Raw genomic sequence first — 23,290 nt, forward strand, 5'->3', positions numbered from 1 at the left:
TTGACGAAATGTCAATGATCTAGCGAAGTCTGATTTGAAGTATTTTCCTTGTGTATTTTGATGATTGAATTCATCTTGTTCATTTGCTCTAAGCAATTGTGAGTTTCAGCGTGTTTGCCAACTGTTGGACAATATCCCTTGAGCCCAAAATCCATTATTTCATTGCACCATCAGCAACGGATATTACACAAAAGTTCAACCTTTAAAAAAAAAACTCCACCAAAACGGTACCACCCTTACCAAGTGCTCTGCATAAGATGCCATCATTTTTAAAATCATTCACATACACCACGATATCTGAGTTCGTATTTTTTTAATTTATCCAACCATACGTATTAGACAATACCTCCCTCTTGAAAAATCAACACACAACACCAAAGAATAGCATCCCAAATTTTTTATTAAAAAAAAATGACTTTGATAAAAAGCCACAGCTAAAGAGTTAATCACATACTTCTGAGATGGCTCATAAATGAAGAAGAAAGGCATTACCGAAACCACCCCACTCACACGGCAGGAGTCCGTCGATATAACATAGCACTTGTTTCAAAACGACTCTAAATCGGTGTAATTCCCACACAGCCTTTTAATGTCCAGCACATATTTCTGAAAATATGTGAATGCTGTTACAAACGTGGTCCACCAAAAAATTTCATCCAGCTACCTCTTTTATACACAATACTGTAAAAAACAAAAGGCGCTAAGAAAAACTTTGAAGCATCTTCAAAATCAACAACTTCAAGAATTTCGATGCCTACCTGAATTTTCACTCCACACACGACCTCCCTGACAAATAATATCTAAAAACGGACTCCATCATGCCGTCTAAACTCTAATTCAAACATGCCCAACCCACTACAGAGAACGTAAGAACATAAGCGTGTAAAACACACAAGCATGAGAGGATGATTTTCGATTTTAAAAACAGTTGCCAAAATAGCTCTGCGATTTTATTAATATATGCTTTGCATGACCTTAATTTGTAATGCATACACAATTAATAGCATCATTTCATTTACTTTTGTATCCAGTGGCAAATACAAAATCCATGTGGCCACTTCAGTCCAAAAACTTCATTCCCACTAAGCGGTTTATTCCATACGAATGTGCTGAAGATAATAAATGATGAAAAATAAACATGACATGGCATAAAGTCTGATCTGGCACAAGTAGAAGACAAATAAGCAACTGAGTCAGACAAGCAGGCACACAGCTTAAGTAGACAAGCAACAAAGTAGCTCCAGCAAGCATACAAGCACCTCAAGCAGGTAACCAAGCAGCTCAAGCTGCTCAAGCAGGCACACAGGCAGCTCAATCAAAATTCACAAACAGCAATTGAGCACACTCAACAAGCCTTTGACATCAATGACAAATATTCCAACATTGATGATAAGATTAGAGTTGCCTTCAATAATTAGTTTATAAACTCCAACTTGAATGTCTAGCTTGAGACCCAAAGTGAGACCTTCACCTTTGGTATATTAGTCTAGTTGAGCATTGTAAAGTGAGTTCCCATGGCAACCACATAATCATCATGATTCCTATTAAAAGTTCTTGCCCTAGATATATGGGATTCTTCTTTGAGGCTTCGTTAAAGTTTAATTTGACCCTATCAATTGGTGGAGAACATGAGTGCTCCATCTCATTCTTATTCTATGGTTTAGGAAGAGAGATGTCATAGATTTGTCCAATATCAAACCAATTTCTCAAGCTCAATAAGATTAACCTCATTAGAATTTTAGTTATTTTGCATAGCAATACTACTAAAGAAAGTTTCTTAAGATCTCTTTCCGTGTTCGGTCTTGATTTTTTTTTCATTGAAAATTCTATTATGCCTTTTTAAACACACCTTCCAAGAAATGATCCTAGAAACCCCTCTTTTTGGAGTTGATCCCAAGTGAGAATCCGATAGTGATAGGACAGCCAAAGGAAAAATTTAGCTTTGGGCCAAGCTTTATAATGCCAAATCTTATCCCGATAGAATGGTGAAGGGCCAATAGAAAGAAAAAACAAACTATATCCCTCTTTGATAGAGTAGATACCTTTCCCCACCCAATTCCATCCAAAGAGATCTTCATCCCTACTCCAAATAGGAATTTTTAATAATGGCATTCCAATCTATGTAGCTCATGCTCCTTGCTATAAGGAGGCTATGGAAAAGATGATAAGAGCAAGAGGATCATACGTGCCACCAAGGGAGACAAAATTGAGAGCAACAAATTTGGATAAGAACTATTCAAAGATTAATATTTTAATAGAGAATGAAGACTACTTGGGTTGCCAGTGGTTGCAACATAGTCATGGATAAATGGATGGATATCAGGCATCATCTGTTGGGAATTCAATCCCTGATACAATTGACCAATGGATTGGGATATTGGAACACATGATTATGTGATCAAAATATACTCATGTGCATTATCCAATTCAATTGAGCAAGACTAAAGAAGCACATAAAGAATACAAAAGTCACAGATGCAAATGAGGCAAATCTTTGTGTGGAATACTTATAGGGAAAGACTCACTGGCTAAAAGACATTCGCAATTGTATTATATAGGAAAAATAACATCCAATAGAATGGGTCTCTTTCACACAGTCTTAATTCGTAGACTAATAATGTCAAGCCTTCAACTATGACTTCCCACCTTAGAATACAACACATCACACCAACATCCAACCAATCCAATTTTGTTCCATCCATACATAAAGCCACAAAAACCATTCACTAGGAATTCCAAACATTTAACTAACTGCTCACATGGAGTACCAATAGTCATGCAACTGTCTCATGATTGTACTATAATGTTTGCTCACTACATATTACATGAAACATGACTTCTCTATATGGATGATCACCACACATAATAAGCTAGTAGCATGCTTGGATGTAAGCTGCTCCTTACTACTTTAATAGCTACACTACTGTCTCAGCCTTGTTAATGTTTATAGCGTTGGTCAGATTCTTCCCTAAACTGACTCTGCAAATCCAATTTCGGCCTTAGACATTTTGTGGATCAATTTATATTTGCATTGTCTTATGGGCTCGCCGATATTTGTGGTTATAAAAATGTTTAAGTGTAATCAGCCACTCATTGGATTATGAGATGTGGCTATTAAGACGTGACCTATGTTTAACTTAAACACGTGTTGATTAAAGTATAACTAATCTCCAATGAAGAGACATGATTGCCGACCCTTGGAGGAATCGTGTTGATTGGCATCATTCATGAATGGGTATATATAGTTCAATCCTCTCTCTCTTTGAGGGCATCGATTAAGACATTCAAGCAGATTGTGTTCTCCCTACTTGCAGTTCGAATGTATTCTTCAGCAGTTCGTTGATATTCTACAGAAGATAGAAGACTATCTACAGCAAGTTGAGCATCAACTAAGGAATCCCGATTCTCTATAAGAGATCGTATATTCTCTATATTGAATTGTTGTCGTTCATATATAGCTTCAAGAGTGAAGCAAATTCTTTGTAAAGTCTCTTGACATAATTGAGATAATAAAGACATATTTCATTGCTGGGTTTTTCACCTTCAAGAGGAAGGTTTTCCCAGGATAATATCTGTGCATTTGTGTGAATTATTGTGTTATCTAATCTGATCATAAAACTTAACAAGCCTTTCCCAAAAAACTATGAACAGCTGGAATTTCCTATTCTTGTTCGTTACAATGTTCTTTATTCCCCCCATGCATTCTTACAATACTAGTAGCATGCTTGTGTTGTGCCATTTTCACACATCACCCCCCCACTTTTTGCTTGATAGGTTAGTTGTTTTACCTTAGTCGTCTAGCTTGGCAATAGTTTTGATGTCTTTAACCTTTTGCTTGTGAGAGGATGCAGTGTCTTGATGGTCGGAAGGTGGGCAAGTTAGGGAGTCATGTTTTATGTCTGGAGTCCATGGTGGAGCGATAGGACTGAGTTTTAGAGTTGAGATAGTGAAAAGAGTAAAATGTTGTTGTCAAGATAGGAAAGTTATCAAGCAGTGTCGATGTTTCAAGGATGTCAAGGAATGAACTCAATGAAGTCATGACCATATAGAGATTAAGTGGAGCAATCAATCAAGAAATATGAAGTATTCCTAAAGGTGGATTTCAAGAAAAAAGACGTGTGGATGAAACTAAAAATTCCATGAGGTGGAGAATTCCACGATTGGCTGGAATCCACGACTTTGTGGAATCCCCGACCTCGAGGTGAAGTGCAACAATTCGTCCACCATTTGCTAAAATCCATGATCTAGTGTCCTTAGTGCTCAAGATGATGTGAGGTGGAAAGATCAATTTTGTCCTTGGAGAGCCAAAATCCACGACTTGAGTTGGAGATCAACAAATTTACCCATGGAGTGCTAAAATCCACGCTTGAAAGAAATCCACACCTTGGAAGTCTTGAAAGCTATGTGGGATGAGAGTTGCCTTAATCAAATTTATCCTTAGAATCTTCCAAAATTTGCAAACAAATGTCTTTTAAAGATCATCTTGAGTGAGTGATGAAGCAGTCAACTTGGAGAGGAGGTCAATGAGTTTATCCTTGGGTCATCAAAATCCACGACCCATGTGTTGACGTGTATTTTGTACACAATCAAACACAGAAAAAAATACCCAAGGGTACCTTATCCTCTCTTGAGTAAAGTCTCCGAATGCTGAAGATATCGCGAAAAGGATCAATCGGGATGACTTCAAGGTTCTTGTATGTAGGATCTCTACGTGTGGATAATCTCTTTGTGGTATGATGTGATTTGCTGGAATCACAAGGGGACTTACATTTGATGATTGAACTTTTGATTTGCCTTTGAATACTGCTGGAACATAGGATCTTACTGTCTTAGATTTGAAAAAAAAGAAAAAGGACGAGGGCGAAGAGAGGATCTAATCCTAACACTAAGAATGTAAGAGCAATGAATGATCTTTGATGAAATTCTAACTAAGTCTTGTTTTTGACATCGCAGGACCATCTCCACAAGGTTAGTGCGATCTTCGAAGGAAAGCTTTATGATGTTCAAATCATCACTGCAGGCATAGACACCATCAAGCTGATGCATATCAATGAAGAAGCGATAATTGAAGTTAGGCTTAAGTTGAACGATTCCAGTTGACTACGCAAGGCAAGTCTGCAATCAACAAACTGCTAGTAGTATGGATATACGAATTTCACCATCAATCAAGCACATGTCTTCCACTCATCTAATAACATGAAATCAAATATGAGAAATATAAAGACTATGCAGATTGTCGAATCGACCCATAAATTTCACCATTTCTTCAATGAAGTTACAAGTCTTTTACAACAACATCTTGGCAACAATCTTCGCCTTCTCTCTCTACTCTACTCTAATTGCTATTCTAATCACCTTCTAACTACTCTCTATTCACTAACTCCTTTCTATTATTTCTATCTATCTGCTTCTATATTGCCTTTACAAAATGAAATGCCAGGGCTTATATAGTGCCCTCAATACAATTCGATGGCTTAGATCGATTTGAGATCAATGGCCAAGATTCAACAATGAAAACCCTAATTAGGGTTTGTTACAACCATTACATAACATTTAATGCTTGACCAATGATAAAATTGTATTGCTTGGACACATGTCCTCTCTGGAAAATTCCACCAATGAATAGCCGGGGTAGGTACATCGAAGTATGTGTCACCTCCCATGAGTTAGGTACATTGAATTTGGACATGTTGAGGTGGACCACACTGACTGGAGAAGTGATGACTAGGATGCCACCTCGTCTGACACTTGTAACTTGGTAGGTATTCGATTTGATGTTGTTGAGAAGCTAGCTTTAATTAACTCTTCTGGAACTATCTGCTTCTTCAATGAACCCTTTGCTCTGACTTCTTGTGTCTTTGATGTGCAGGACGATTGATGTACCTTGCCTTGGAATACTGGATTGGAGAAGTCGCCCTTGATGACGTTAGTCCAAAGAAGGCCGTCCTTGTCGATGCTAGACTGGAGGAGGTCGCCCTTGTCCCTTGGTTGATCTTCTTGGAGGAGACCGTCCTTGATCTGGCTTGATTTTCCTTGAGGAGAGCCTTCCGACTTGTAGATCCTTCGAGCCTGGGAGTCGCCATCTTGATACCTACACAACATTTCACAATTAATAATATATCTTGAAGTGAAGAAAGGAAGATTCAAGATTCTAATTTAGGAAACTTCATGAGAAATCTTGAGTTATCATTTCCTAATTTAGGATTTTCAAAACAAAATGCAAAATTTAAATCTTCAAAAAATGGTGCCAAGGTGATTACGCCATACCTCCACTTGGGAATTAATTCTAAAAAATGATGCAAAAATAAGGCGAATTTGCTAGGCAAAATGTAGATCAAGACTCCCTTTAGCAAAATGCGCCTCCTTTAGTCTTCACAAGCATCAACTCCACCACCTTAAGTCTTCAACACTTGAGGAAAATTCGCTCCAAATAGGCCAGCTTTCGCACTTCTTCTTTGCTTCTCCAAATCGCACTTGAAACAATGAATGAATGATTTGAATAATGAAAAACACACCCCAAATATATAGAGTGCTCACCATTTCACCTCCCCATAGGCCGACTTGATGAAAATAGGCCAAAAAATAAATAAAATTAAAAAGGAAGAGGCCGACTTAATAAAATAATGAAAATGATACCTCAAGCGCTCTCTTTTTTAATTTTAATTTAATAAAAAATTAATTTTAAATGCCTTAATAATAATAAAAAAGAAAAAGTCGATCTTCCAAGGCTTAAAATTAATTATTAAATGCCCATGCGCTTTTATTAAATGCCAATTCAATTAAAATTTTCCTCTTTCGAAAATCTCGAAGTTGGCAAATTTGGTATCTAATGCGATTTGGAGGAATAGGGCAAAAAATAATGAATGTTAACAACTTCGCTCTGGTCCCTTGGAGAGGGACAGGAGCGCTCTTGCATTTTAAACCTTGCATCTTTCGCTTCCACGTTCAAAACTTCATCCTAGGCATTCAAAATGGCATTTTTATAGGAGTCTTGAGTTTAATTCGCTCGACCTTTAGAAAGAACATGCCTTAGGATATTTTCGCCCTGGTCCCTTGGTGAGGGACAGGAGCGCCTATTGTCTTTTGGGTTGATTCTCTCCTTTGTGGCCCACTCAAGTTATATTCAACGGACAGAACTCGCTTCCCTTGGCCTCCTCAAACCGCAAAATTACTTAAATCTTGCAATGATAATGCAAATTTGGATTTCAAGCTCCGGTCCTTCAGTGAGGGACAGGAGCGAATTTTGTCTTCTAGGCCAAAATGCTTCACTTTTGACCATGAAATGTCTTGGCTAAGGAAGATATCATCTTGTTACACGCCATGAATAAGAGTTCGAGTCCAAACAAGGTCTAAAAATGTGTATATGAATAAAACCGCTCTGGTTCTTCAGAGAGGGACAGGAGCACTTTTACCTTTCTAGACAAAAACTCCATCATTTCATCGTCTTTGATCAAGTTTGGATGCTCTATCACGTTCATTTTGTCCTCCATCATGCCTTTGATGTCTCAATTTGTCCAAACAAGGTCAGGAATGACTCCACTAAGCCTTTTCGCTCTGGACCCTTGGTGAGGGACAGGAGCGATTCGCCTTGGACCCTTGGAGAGGGACAGGAGCGCTTTTCGCTCTAGATCCTCAGTGAAGGACAGAAGCGAAATTTGACTTTTTGAACTCTCTATCAGGATAATTTTTATGGATTATAACATTTAAGTATAAGTTTCTTATACTTTAAGTTATATTCCATATATGCTTTCAGGATGTTTGAGAGTGGTTTCAGACCTCCAGGAGTTATTTTGCAAAATCTAGTTTTTTGAGGTTTTTCAGTTTCCAGACTTAGTCAAATTTCAGGATCAGGACATTCCAGACTTAGCCAAATTTCAGGATCAGGACTTTAGACTTAGCCAAATTTCAGGACATTCCAGACTTAGCCACATTTCAGGATCAAGACATCACTCAAGCCGGACTTGCTATCCATGTGATCCCCTCGGCGACACTCAAAATGCAAAGGCTAACTGACAAAACCCTAAAAAACCTAAAAAGACAAACCCTAAAAAGCAAAAAAGCAAGGGTCCCCATTTGCAATGGGGCGATGTGTGAAATGGTCACAACACCATGGAAATCCATGACCTACCAAAATCCACGACTTTGGGGTCATAGTTGGCAATGATGAAATTAAGGGACGCTATCCCAATGTCTTGATAGGTGATGAAGGATTACCTTGGATTGAATTGAATGAGGAAATCAACATAATGAAGGCAAAGTGAAATGATGATCAGGTCAATGTGGAGGTCACACTTATGCACTTTTCCTTGAGTTGCCAAAATCCACGCCTCAAGCATGGAGATGACAAGATTGAACCTTGAAGTGAAGATGAAACATTGAACTCGCTCAGCCCTTGCTTGGAGAGAATTGAAGGAAGATTAATATCATATCGAAGGTTAAGTGAATTGATCAACTAAGTGATTGAAGTCAGCAAGCTTGAACAACGATGATGACTATCCTCCACTCACCAAAATCCACGACTTGACAAAATTCACACCTTCCAAAAAATCCATGACCTGGAAAATTCCACAACTTTGGCAAATCAGACATAAAACATGAAAATCAGAAACTCAAATCAGGCCTCAGACCTTAAAACATTACAAAGTCAGATATGAAATCAGAGATCAAGTCACCATTTCACCATCATTTAGGATGCATATTAGATCAGGGGCTGGTCAAATCTGTCTATTTCATATGTGTTTGATGCTATCGTTTGTTTTGTGGGCGACTGAGGAAGAGGGTGGAGGAGCAGGCTGCAAGCATCTCAAGGAAACATTGCAACAAAGAAGAAAAGCTCTCCACAATACTTCAGCAAGGCGAAGAAGATTGAACAGTGCAAGAGAGAAGACTTCACAATGGGAGAGATCAGCAAAGCAAGGAAGCGGATTGCTCCACATGATGAACACTCCAATAGTCATTAACATTGCAAGGGAAGAGTGAAGATTCATCATCACAAGCTCAAGATCAATACCTTGAAGGGAGAAGAACTTTATAGGATGAAGAAAGACTTCAACATGTGAAAGAGACATCATGACATCCAGCATTTACGTCTATCATCACATTCATCAAAGAGCAATTGGAAATGCTGATTATCAAGAGATATTGTCTCAATCTCAAATCACCTCATGATGAGTTGCAAGGAGTAAGCTGAGGTGGTGATGACTCACCTTCATTCATCAATCAAGGTCAACACATGTAGATACATTGAACCTAATTTATTCAAAGGTGGAGCAAGTGACACATGTCACTTTATCGAATATTGTTTATCCTACCTAACCTCATCTTTCATTGGTTGGAATTCAATAATGGACATTGGTCAAGCATTAAATGTAATGTAATGTCCTAAACTGAAAATGTAATTTTATCATTGGTCAAGCATTAAATGTTATGTAATGGGTGTAACAAACCCTAATTAGGGTTTCTATTTTTCAATCTTGGCCATTGATATGGATTTGATCTGGGCCATTCATTTGTAAAGAGGAGTCTATATAAGGCTTGCTCTCCTCATTTGTAATAGTTAATAGACAATAGTTAACAGCCAAATCATTAGAAGTAGAGTAGAGTAGGAGTAGGCAGAAATTGTTGCCAAGCTTGTAAATAAACATCCTTTTCATTGAATTCATGGTGGATAGTGGCGTTTTTTCTACTTATTGCATGGTTTCTTGTTATATCCTCATGTTATATGAAGTTCATTGATTGTGATGGAGTAATGTGTGGATGTTGATAATTCCTTGGTTCATGCTATTTGTGCTTGGATGATTTTCAATTGCAGGGAATAGCTATCCAAGACATTATAATGTGCTAAGTTCAATCGTGGATATGTTTATTCAAGTTGCGCTAATATATTGGGTATTTTGGTGAATGATTCATGATATTAAAACCTTTCATTTCCCGTGGAAGATTGCATCGGTTTTGTGGAGTTGTTTGTAACATGGCGAAGCAAAGCTCAGTTTAAGGAATGTGTCCATCCAAGTGTGATCCAGTGCTATCATTGATCTTAGGAGTAGATTAGATTTCTCTAAACCCTCAATCCTTTTTATCTTTTTTTTTATCAAATCAATTCAATTAGATCTCAAGTTCCAGCAGCATTCAAGAGTTCAAATTCAACGTAAGTCCCCCTTGTGATTCCAGCAATATCACATCAAACCATGGAGTTATCCACACGTCAAGACCTGACAGTATAAACCTTGGAGTCACCTCGTATGATCACATAGCTTAGCATTCGAGAGGATTTTGTTCAAGAGAGGATAAAATACTTGGTATTTTATTCTGTGTATAAGTGCATAAAAAACACATCAACAGCTTGGATGTAAGCTACCCCTTACTCTAACAGCTGCACTATTGTCTGAGCCTTTCCAGACCAATTATGAACAGCTGGAACTTTCTATTCATGCTCATTACAATATTCTTCATTCCTCCCATGCCTTCTGACAACCAATACAGTCACATATATCTAGTTTCCTTTGCACAGTAGAGTTTTCCTTGACCCAAGAAGAAGTTTTGTTGATACAAAAAGTTCAAAGCAAGCTTGTTCAGTTTGGATTCCGAGTTCTGGCATATGTGCTGTTGGTGCGTGTGGCCACAAATCCTGGACAATCCAGGATGCTTATGCAATCGTGGTACTGCCCGTCTTTTTCCTGTCCCACAATGTGTCCAATACCTGCAACTGCATATAGTTTTCCTGGGTCCAATTTTTAGTGTTCACAAAATTTACATCTTGGTAAGTTTATTTTGTTTTTAATGATCCATTCAGATCAATTCTAGGGCAGACATAAATTCTCACCAATAGCTTTATTAATCAACTTAATATTCTGGATTGTAAGGCTTTTAGAGGTTTTTCCGTGGGGACATTACTGTTGTTAGTAATTACTCCAGATTTTGCCAATTCTCTTATCTTTGCTTGATTTCACTATTATTAGGTATCATTAATCTTTTTGTGTGCAAATGTTTGTGTTGATTAACTGCTACTAATTGCAGACAACTCATCCTTCCATTTTTTAGATATGTTTGATGAGATTAATGTAGAGAACTTTTAGTTAGTATGACAATTGAAGAAATATCAAATAGAATTGAATGATAAAAAATTTCTACGTGATACTTATTCATTGCCTCTAATTATCATCAAATACAAAGTAATCACAGGATAAACCGCTTCAAAAGATAATTGAGCTGTAATGTATTATTCTACGTTACTGTGTACTGCCCTCAAGGCACCTGTACCCATATTGGTATGGTTCTAGTACTGGAATTGGTCTGGGTATCTTTCAAGTTGTTCTATTATCAAGTGTCCAGTCTAGTTATGTTTCAAGAAGGATCTGTGATCCCCAGGTCAAGCTGATTGTCAAACAATGTCAAATAAATATTTAAAATATTTAAAACCAAAGATAAAACAATGAAAATGAAAATAAAAAAAACAATTTGAAACACATAAAGCACATACATAAATAATTTGGTGCTTTGAGTTTACCAATTATCCTTGGTGTTTTGCTTATTTTATGCATATTATATTGATATTATGATTAATCTTGTTAAATTTGTGTATATTTCAAATTTTCCTAATCTTGTTAATTTTTGTTTATATTTTTTGTACAAACCCAAACCACACTGAACCCCATGTCCCTAAAAAACAATGGATCCCATATCCTTAGTCTACCTCATTAAACATGGGTATTATTTGAGCAAATGCTACTTTCATGTCATAGATGCTTGTTAAATTTGTTTATATTTAAAATTTTCATAATCTTGTTAATTTTTGGTAATATTTTTTGTACGAACCTAAACCACACTGAATCCCATTTCCCCCCAAAAGTGGATCCTATATCCTTATGCTTACCTCGTTAAACATAGGTAATATTTGAGCAACTGCTACTTTCATGTTATAGATGCATAATTTTGGATACTTTTTGGAAATGATTTAATCAAATGGCTTTGTGTTGATTTAGTGGCATGCTAATCAACTTTTTATTTTCTGAATTTGGCATCCAGAGTTGACTAATGATTTTTTTCCCATGACAAATGATGTTTCATACAGAAACTCTTCAGGTGAACAAGAAGATGTCCACCTCAAGAAACGAAAGAAAAAGCGACACCGTACGACGAACGCTGAATCTTGAACCTTGAATTTGAAAGCATAAATTTCTTTTCTCCTGATGATAACTGATAAAGTTTTCATTTTAAAGAATGTGATCATTTTCCTTTTGTACTTATGTCTTGATTTTTTGACAATTTTCACAGTAAAATTATTATATTAGAACACTGAGAATTTATTGTAAAATGCAGACTGTTAGTCCTGTCTGGTATAACCCATGGCTTAGTAGGAGAAATACCTAAAACAAACTGTTGAACAAAATGCCTCACGTTGACTATAGCTGAAAAAATGGAGGCAAGCACAACTATTAATTTTTACTCTTAACAAGGTTATAACTGAAGACAGGCTGCATCATAATTGTTAGTCACTAGGAATTAGAATATGTCGTGTATTGTGCAGTAAAAAATGAGGCATAATGTACAGAAGGACAAAGTAGAGTAGTCACCTATTAGTCTTGCTTTGGATGTAGTCAATAATTTGCGTGAAGGAAGGTTAAAGATAATTGGCCATCTATCTTCAATCCAGTTAGAAAAGTACATTGTTATGTTTATGGGGTAATTGTCAATCAATTTTCTTAGGTGATTGGGGTTCTAATTGAGATGTCTATTTTGGGACAAGGTGTATCCAATTGTGCATGATTCGTACAAGTTCTAAGGATTTAGTTTGATAACAGATATCTTGCCAAATCCATCATGGCTCATCAGCAGCCTTCCTCTTTCAGCAAAGAACAAACTATTCAATGCTTGCACATCAGAATATTTTTAAAGGGTCAATGCTTCTATGTGACCCACAGGTAATTCATATGCAAATGATGTTACAATTTTTTTGGCAAGTAGTTGGAAATTGTGTGATAATGTGTTTTTGGCAATATTTTATCTTTCTACACTCAACCAAAATGAATTTTGTAAAGAAGAATGCGCATGTTGACTATTCAAATTCTACATATAGCTCATGAACCCTAACATACACTTATAAGTTATATGCATATTATACAAGTTTATTCAAAAGTTTTCAAAATTTGGTAGGTTGACTGTGTATAACCCAGCATCATAATTTGATATTTATCTACTTCCATAACCCTCCAACTCTATAGATGTCTAAGGAATGAATAACATCATTTGTGTCGAAGATCAAGAAAGGATATTCATATCATAGTTTTAAAACTCGTGGACTCGCCACGGACTCGCCACAGACTCGCGAGTCTTTTGCATGGACTCGCAAGTCTTTTAGATGGACTCACACGACCCAGAAAAAAAGTCATGCAAGCTTTAAAATTGAGTTCAACATGTGAAAAAATTTGGTCTCTCCGTCAGGATTCATATATGGAATATATGCTGTCAGGATGTTTGAGAGTGGTTTCGGACCTCCATGAGTTATAATGCAAAATCTAGTTTTTGGAGGATTCTTCAATTTTCCAGACTTAGTCAAATTTCAGGATCCTTCGGCGATGCCCCTTGACCCCAACTTGGGGGCGCTGCCCCCAAACCCCCGTCGAAAAATATAGGGGGAAATTGCGCCGATGGAAGTAGGGAAAATTTAACCTCTGAGTCTGGTTAGGCTCCATATAAAAGCATAATTAGCATTGAAGAAATCTTGGTATTATACATTTTAGAGTTGAAAGTTTGAAACTATGAGTATGTGACATGTGTAATGTTTCAATTATGGCTCTTATGTTCTCTAAATGCATTAATTTCTTTATGTTTTTTTGTAAAACTACGGTTTTTTTTTTGCAAAGTCCTTGTTGAGTCTTTCACGAGTCTTTCACGAGTCTGAGTCTGAGTCCAAATTTTTGGTTTGCCGAGTCCGTGGCGAGTCCGAGTTTTTCAACTATGATTCATATACTCTATCGATGTTTTGGGATGGATTAGAATATGAAGGCTCCAAATTTGAAACACCTACAAAAGGATCAATCTTTTTAACTTTGTAATATTAGGAAAGACTTTGAGCTAAGTTTAATTTCTCTAGTTACGTTCTTAGGGTTTTTCTCCTCCAAATTCAATATTTGAAACCTTCAACAAGTAAAACATTAAGGTACATCATTTGATTACAAACAAAACACTATTGCTCATTTTTGGTATCCTCGCTGAAAAATGCATGAAACCATGGGAGCAATCACTATCTCAAACATGAAAACATTTTTGTTATCATGTAGTCGTGCATGTCGCATGATATATGATTGGGTTATGGAATAAATGACTTGCAGTGTGCACAATCTTAGTCCCCTAGCAGCTTTAAAGTTCTCTTGCTAATGGGTTGCCCTAACACATCTGCCCTAATACTTCTTGGCTCAATAAATTTTAACATTTTAGCAATCTGACATCATTTATCATTTCAGATCTGGTTTTTTATTGCTATTTTGCACTACTTCACTATCATCGTGTACATTGTTACCACAGCATAACTTTCATAATATTTCAGTTGCAAAATATATAAATATTATTAGATTTTCATAGACTGATAAAAAATTAACTACAAAATAGATAAATGAAAATAATAGAACATTTTCTAGCTTTATTATTATGCTGAATATCTATCAATGGCCAGTCAAGGTCAGATTGACGACTCCTTGATTAAACATCAACAGTATTAAACATAGAGATGAAAATGTTGCACATTTTTCTAAGCTGCATTTCACATCTATTTATATACATTTGAAAGACTGGATTGTCATTGATTGTTGTCATTTGAAAGAAAGCTGGCCTTGGTGGGTAGTCAAAGAAGCAAAATAGTAGATATTGTAGTCTCAATCATAGAGATACATAAATGAGTTGGATCAGCATTACCTACCGGTAAACTTGAAAAAGCTTAAAATAGAGGATTTGGGCGAAGGAAACCTCCACCCGTTTTTAACAATGGAGCACCTCAATACTTCTTTAATTGGAATTTCAGGATAAGTGGATTAACCCTCTCTCTTGTCATACATTTAAATAGAGACAAGCATTTGTTTAGTCGTTAGGCTCTCAATTTTTAATGTGAATAAATGAGTACTTCAGTGATCTATTTGTAATGTCCCCATTTTCATGAGGATCAGTTTGCAGAGGAGTTTGGCCTATTAGTTGATCCTCGTAGGCCAAAAGTTTGATAAGAGGGTTGACTGGGCAGTTGCTTGCGGCTTCACATTCCATTTTAATATGATTTTTAATAAGATAATGTGTTCTCACGTATGATGTGACGTGTGTTGCACTTTATATTCATAATGATATTTTAATTATCTAAAGTGCAATTAAATAATAAAGTCACTTAAATAATATTATTATTTAAGGGGAATATTCTAGAAAGATCAATTAAATATTATTTCATTTCTTCTAGGAGGCCGACCTCTCAAAGGAAAATAATAAATAGAGGATGCAGCCTCATTGTTGAGCAGCCACGAATTGATATTTCTATTGATTGAGTTTTGTGGAGCCAAGGGTTTCTGTAGATCTATTTGTCTTTGAGAACGGAAACTCCTATTGATAGCATAACTGAGGTGGTGAAAGATTCCTCCGAAGGGTTGTAATTAAGAGGAGACATTTCAGTCTTTCTAATTGAGCTTCATTGGTGGCCAAGGGCCGATTTTGCTTGGGTTTGAATTTAAGCATTTTGGCATCAGGTGTCTTCAAGCGATTTTGATATTTGGAGTTTATTGCAGCTATCATTCACTGAGTTCTTATCTCAGTAATTTTTTAGATTTCATATCCGAGATTATAGAGTTTGGTACCAGCATTCATGGTGGACGATTTTTGGAGAAAACTGCAACTCATTGGTGAATTGACATCCAAGTTTGCATCTGCATATTAAGAAGGGTTAGGCGACTCCTTAGGAGCATATTGGAGATGATTTGAAGGAGGTTTCCTGTCATATATCAGATCTGAAGCAAGGTTGAACACACCTACTGATTCCTACATTTTGGTTCATTGCTCATAGCTGGAAGGACAAAATCTTGTGGGTATTGGTTCATTCATTTCAAGTTGCCAAGACAATCATTTTTATCGCACATTCAGGGTGGGATATTATTTTATTTTGCACCTGCAAACCAAGGGCAAGAGGCGGCTTCTAGCAAGGGGGCGATTTTGTATTTAGAAGGCTCCAAAAATTCCAATATAAATCATTCTTCATTGGGACAACCTCCTTTTCAATTCGGCATCACTGAATCAGGTTTTTGAGCATTCATTGTTATTAAAAACAATTCTTTTTTGAGGCACTAGTGTTTTGAAAATTAGGAGACAACCATTAGAGTTTTCGTTACATCTTGTAATTGCATCAATAATTGACATTTCTTATTTTAGGTAAGTCTGAAAAAGAATCTAAAATTTAGTTGCAGCAAAGTGTACTTCAAACTTCATTATTTTTGAAGCATGTATGACAATTATTTGACAAAATGTCAACTTCAAAATTGATGCAAATTTGAGTTGTTTCCTTTAATGGTTAGCTTGTCATATGTTCCTAGATTGGAAATTAGTTTATATAAGTTTCAGATTGTATGTGATCTGTTTGACAATATTCCTTGAATCAAAAACCAAAACTGCATCAGAAACTGCATAACACACATGACTATACCAGCTGTCCAAAACTGCATAACACGCAAGTTATTTAGTTTGAAACTAGAACAACAGGTTGAAGGTTATCAAACAATTGTTTGTCAATATTCCTTATACATTTTAGTCAGATAACTACAAGGGAAATTATAGTGGTATCAGAGTGGTTTCCTGCCATCTTGTGTGGGAAATATGGCTTCTAAATTTGTTGATGAAGTGATGATTACTGAGGAGTATAGAACACTTCCAGATAAGACCAAAAGTTTTCTCGATTTCAACTGCTATATGGAGTATTGGATGGATTGTGGCAAGCAAAAAAGAAGAACAATGAATAGAGATACTTCACCCATGTTAGGTAGAAATTTATATGCTGAATTTGTTAGGCATGTTGATTTAACTCGAGGATATGAGGACAACCATGGGGATTGAGTTGTCTACATCATCTTTGCAAGAAGTTTCACTTGAGACTTCTACTTTGGAGGCTAGCAGTATAGCATGTTAATGATATGGGTAGCAATGGCATGGATTTATCAGATGATCATATTGCTTCTTCACCATCACATAATGAAAAATCAGACTATGGCAGCCAAGGACAGTTGGAACAAAAGCTCTTGGTTTGGGAAGATTTGCGAGTTTAAATATTGGTGAAGGAAGATGGAATAACTCATGCATTGACAAGGATGGACAACACTCATAGACATCTAGAGGATCTCATTTGGACAACTCAAAGAGAGGAAAGACAAAAAGGAATGGGACATGGCATTCCTCATACACATTTGCATCCTTTCAAAGAGGCTTTGGAGTTGATAAAAGAAGACTATCTACAAATGGTTAGAGATAGGGATAGGGTTGTCCAATCGGTAAAAGATCAAGATAGAGAGATTGCCAACCTTTGTCTACTTTTGAGTCGGCATAGTCACTCCTCTCATAATCCAGAAAATCAGTCCTTTATAGCAGCTACTCCTAGAGAAGAAGATGAGACAAATCAAGACTGGATAGTAATTGATGACTTCAATGAAAAAGAAGATTCCAAATATCAGATTTGGGACAGTGATATTCCTCCTCATTCTTATGAGATTGCTGCTCTTATACGTGGGAGAACTTGTGAAGACAATTCTCTAAGTGTTGGTTTACAAAGTGCAAGTGTTGAGGGTGAAAATTCCAATAGAAATGCACTTGTGAAGCTTGAAGAATATGACAGGTATACTAATTACAACACACATTTCTTCACTTCATCATGAGAATGATGATACCTTGGAATCATCTCTAGATGACACTCAAGTATTGGATGTTAAAGATGGGTTTGGTGGGATGAATTCAAATCATGAGCATTCTAATTTTTTATATCAGACTTGGGTGGATGTGAAAGTTGATCCTCTTCTTAGTGAAACAACCACTATGTTTTGATCACTCATGATGAAGATAACATTTTGCAATGGCATGATATCATCACTGATTTGTTTGAGGACAACAACATTATGTTCTACAATTCTTATGAGATCACAATCCTTACACATGGAATAAATTGTGAAGATGAGTCTACAAGGGTGGGGCATGAAGCTTGCATTGAAGAGGGTGCTTGAAAAGGGTGAAGACTTTACACAATGGTATGACAATAATTTGGATTTTGATAACAACAGTCATACTTCTTTTACATCAATATGAGGTAACCACATTGTCACATGAAGAAGATAATATGGATTCAAGCCACCAAAGCCATGCAATTGTTCATCATTCCAAGGAGGGATTCATAGGCAAGGACAAACAAGTTGAAATCAATCCCTATTTTCTATTCATGAACAACAATGACATGTCTTCATTTTCATATGATATGACAGCTATCTACTTGTTGGTTGGTGATTTAATCTTCTTAGATTCGTCATTGATCAATGGTTGCCCTACTTGGGTTCCCATTGCACATCTTTCTTTGGCATGGTTCACATCAACTATTGAGTTGATACAACATATTCAGTTTGTGGAGTTAGTGCTGGTGTTACAGGTGCTCTTTGGTGATAGCAGGGACATCACACATATCTTCTTTTGGGATGTAGTTGGAGTAGAGTTTTTCCTTTGCAGTTGAGATTGTTTGGGGACAAGCAATTTCAAGGAGGGAAGATTGTAATGTCTCCATTTTCATGAGGATCAGTTTGCAGAGGAGTTTGGCCTATTCCTTGATCTTCGTAGGCCAAAAGTTTGATAAGAGGGTTGACTGGGCAGTTGCTTGCGGCTTCACATTCCATTTTAATATGATTTTTTAATAAGATACTGTGTTCTCACGTATGATGTCACGTGTGTTGCACTTTATATTCATAATGATATTTTAATTATTTGAAGTGCAAATAAATAATAAAGTCACTTAAATATTATTATTTAAGGGGAATCTTCTAGAAAGATCAATTAACTATTATTTCATTTCTTCTAGGAGGCCGACCTCTCAAAGGAAAAGAATAAATAGAGGAGGCAACCTCATTGTTGAGCAACTAGGAATTGATATTTGTATTGATTGAGTTTTGTGGAGCCAAGGGTTTCTATAGATCTATTTGTCATTGAGAACGGAAACTCTTATTGATAGCATAACTGAGGTGGTGAAAGATTCTCCCGAAGGGTTGCAGCTAAGAGGAAGACATTTCAGTCTTTCTAATTGAGCTTCATCCGTAGCCAAGGGTCAATTTTGCTTGGGTTTGAATTGGAGGCATTTTGGCATCAGGTATCTTCAAACGATTTTGATATTTGGAGTTGATTGCAGCTATCATTCACTGAGTTCTTATCTCAGTAATTTTTCAGATTTCATATATGAGATTATTGAGTTTGGTACCAACATTCATGGTGGACGATTTTTGGAGAAAACTACAACTCATTGATGAATTGACATCCAAGTTTGCATCTGCATATTAAGAAGGGTTAGGCGACTCCTTAGGAGCATATTGGAGATGATTTGAAGGAGGTTTCATGTCATATATCAGATCTGAAGCAAGTTCGAACAAACCTACTAGTTCCTACATTTTGGTTCATTGCTCATAGCTGGAAGGACAATCTTGTGGGTATTGGTTCATTCATTTCAAGTTGCCAAGACAATCATTTTTATCACACATTCAGGGTGGGAGATTGTTGATATTATTTTATTTTGCACCTGCAAACCAAGGGCAGGAGGCGACATCTAGCAAGGGGGCGATTTTGTATTTAGAAGGCTCAAAAAATTCCAATAAAAATCATTCTTCATTGGGACAGCCTCCTTCAATTCGACATCACTGAATCCGGTTTTTGAGCATTCATTGTTATTAAAAACAATTCTTTTCTAAGGCACTGGTGTTCTGAAAATTAGGAGACAACCATTAGAGTTTCCATTACATCTTTTAATTGCATCAATAATTGACATTGCTTATTTTAGGTAAGTCTGAAAAAGAATCTGAAATTTAATTGCAGCAAAGTGTACTTCAAACTTCATTATTTCTGAAGCATGTATGACAATTATTTGACAAAGTGTCAACTTCAGAATTGATGCAAATTTGAGTTGTTTCCTTTAATGGTTAGCTTGTCATATGTTCCTAGATGCTTTAAATCAGTTTATATAAGTTTCAGATTGTATGTGATCTGTTTGACAATATTCCTTAATCAAAAACCAAAACTGCATTAGAAATCGCATAACGAGCAGGATTATACTAGCTGTCCAAAACTGCATAACACGCAAGTTATTCAGTTTGAAACTAGAACAACAGGTTGAAGGTTATCAGACAATTGTTTGTCAATATTCCCTATACATTTCAGTCACATAACAACAGGGGATATTACACTATTTGCTTGTGTGATTTGATTTAATTTGTTTGGCCATAGTGCTTAGTCATGGGTATCGAGAGAGTGCTCCAACATCTTTACATTTGAAATGCATAGTTGCAAGAAATGAATTGATGCTTTGAAAGCCTTTTAGATGATCTAACTTGTAATATTATTATTATTAATAGTAATACCATGTGCTTCAAATTATGTTTGCTACCATTCAAGCTCTCAAATTATTTTGGTGAGAGTAGAAACAAAGTTTTTAAGAGCCATAGAAAAAAGATTATATCAATTTGTCAAGAAAGTGATAAGCTCTTTCATGTTGTTTCTTCAAAGGGAAAACCTAATCTAATAGAATCACATAATTTAAAATGATTTTAATAGCGTAATGGCAAGTGGGATTTATTTTATTAAGCCCATGTGGAAAAGCCCAAGAATAGCATTACTCAAGTTATACTATTGCAATGCCATTGTAATACGGTAGGAGAATAATTGTGTTTATCACCCTAACTTAGATAAAATCCAATAGCATGCACTTAATCTTAAAACCATACTTACGCTATCATAAGCATCCAATATATATGTCAAGTCAATCTAGGAAACCACAAACAATTTACTAAAGCCATAAGCTCAAAATCATAAAAGCTACAAGCAAATCCTTGGTTAAATTGGCTCAACTTGATCTCATGTGCCCACTCTACATGAATGGATCATTTGACAATAAATTTAGCTTGCATCGGTGGATCTTGACCCCTACAATCAAGGTGGTCAAATGGTTAAACCACTCACAAGGTGCTTTACACCTGTCTAAAAATGTTGGTAAAAAATGATCCATCTAGTTTACATTTTAGACCAATTTCAATGCTCTCTTACATGCTTCATAAGACAAATTTCAAATGGCATAGTGTGTCATAAAGGGAATCTATAGATCCTCAAGGGTGGCACTTCATTTCATGAGAGGCGCAAACTTACAACACAACAATTCAATTTTTATTACAAAGATGTGTAATGTATACTACACACAATCCTAACAATAGCCCACTGCTTATATACATTACAAGAGATATGGGATCTAATAAAAATTAGGCTAACAACTTCATTTTGAAAATGGACCCATATTTTGTAGTCTTTCGTATAATTTGGGATGGCGGTTGGTTTCTTTGATATTAGAGTATGCGCAAGGTGGCATGGTAAATTAGTCAATTGATGAGGAAACGATACAAGGTGATTTTTATTTTTCAGCCTTGTGGTGAATTTACTAGTTGTTGTAGTGTGAATTTGCTATGGTGATTATGCAATCACGATGATATTTAATTTTTTTTTTTTGTTTTAAATTTTTTTTTTATGTTTTGGTGTCCTCTAATTCAATCTTTTTTGGTTTCCTTTTCTTCCTTGTTGTCTTTTGGGCCTTTCCTTAATGCTTGGGAATCTATAGATAAAATAACTAAGGTTGAATTGAAGAAAGATTAAGTTTGTAATCTTTTAACTCGTGTTAGGAAATATTGCGAGTTTTGTCTCATATTTTTTGTTGTATTGGGGTAGGGATTTCATTGGATGGATTCACATTGGTCTTGAAGAGAGGTTTTAGTTACTTATGAGAGCTCTTAGATGAAATTGTGTTGAGATCATTCATTTATTATCATTTTGGAGCATTTAGCGTGATCACATTTTGGTGGAAAATTTACCCACAAGGGATTTCTCCACCTTCATGGGGTGATCCCATAATATTGGGTTACGCTTTTTGATCAAACTTGATATTGAAATCATAAATTTTGCATAAGATCTTTACTTTGTAAAATATATAGCAGCTAAACCATTAAGAATTTGAAGATGAAGTAAACTACTAATTTGCGATATTTTTCATATAGTTTCTAAATTTATATATTTTTAAAAATAATTCAAAATTAATTGTCCATATTGTTATGTAACTTTTAATAATTCAATTTTTACAGTAATTGACATTTTTCAGAAGTGACATTTATTTGGTAATGCATAAACATTTTTTAATAGCAAGAAGGAAACTCTATTTTTTCAAATATAGAATTGTCACACCAATATCTAGTGAATGAATGTTTTTCCATAATTTTTTGTTACATATATATATTTTAGTTATTTTTTTAAGACAGTAATTATAATTTGGGCAAAGGTGTATTCTGTAATGCATGACTTTTTTTTGTATGCATTATAATTAACTTCTTCTTTTTGTGCTGAAATGAGGATATCAATATCAAAGGAAAATATATTTTTAACAATTTTTTTCTCTATTTTTCAAATTTTCCACTTGTGTGAAACACAATCTTTAATGTTCGATGAAAAACCAACATTCATAAAAAATAAAATATAATAGATTAATTAAATTAAATATACTAAAAATTATACTATATGGAAAGCTTATAATTAGGAATACATACTATAAAAATAAAACTTTGAAATGAATTCATTTGACCCCCCAATAACTAATGTAAAAGTAGTTTTTTTATCAACATTTTGATAGCGCGAAGGAAACTCCATTGCAAGTATGATTTAGAAGTCGAGAGGTTCTATCCAAGAAATTTTGATCTAAGAGCCTTTGATCTAACTCTTCTCAATTAATTACTTCACATGGGACCTCTTAAAGTTTAAAACATTACATTTTGAAAAAAAAAATTGATTTCAGCAAAAATCAGGATGTACCAAAAAGTGTAGTGCAATATTGTGGAATCACCCCATGTCTTGTGTTGTTCTTTCCTTTATTGTTCTTAATTATAGTGTGATATTGTAAAATCTTAGATGGTTTAGTTGCTTTCATAATTCCTATCTCATTTACATATGTTGCTAACTAATCTAAGGAATATCATTTGTAGTTTATGAATTGTGGTATTATAACATATTA

At 35.6% G+C, this 23,290-nt stretch overlaps 1 protein-coding gene across 1 annotated transcript in view; it reads left to right on the forward strand.

Annotated features, from left to right (window-relative positions):
• Positions 1–12,647, forward strand: part of LOC131064019 (uncharacterized) — a 46,433-nt gene extending 33,786 nt beyond the window's left edge. Inside the window, exon 5 of the mRNA XM_057998044.2 lies at positions 12,071–12,647. Coding sequence (XP_057854027.1) covers positions 12,071–12,152 — 82 coding nt within the window. The 3' untranslated portion in view covers positions 12,153–12,647. The remainder of the gene's footprint in view (positions 1–12,070) is intronic.
• The last annotated feature ends 10,643 nt before the right edge of the window (positions 12,648–23,290 follow it).

The sequence above is a fragment of the Cryptomeria japonica genome, chromosome 11 (genome assembly GCF_030272615.1).
Source record: "Cryptomeria japonica chromosome 11, Sugi_1.0, whole genome shotgun sequence".
NCBI lineage: Eukaryota > Viridiplantae > Streptophyta > Pinopsida > Cupressales > Cupressaceae > Cryptomeria > Cryptomeria japonica.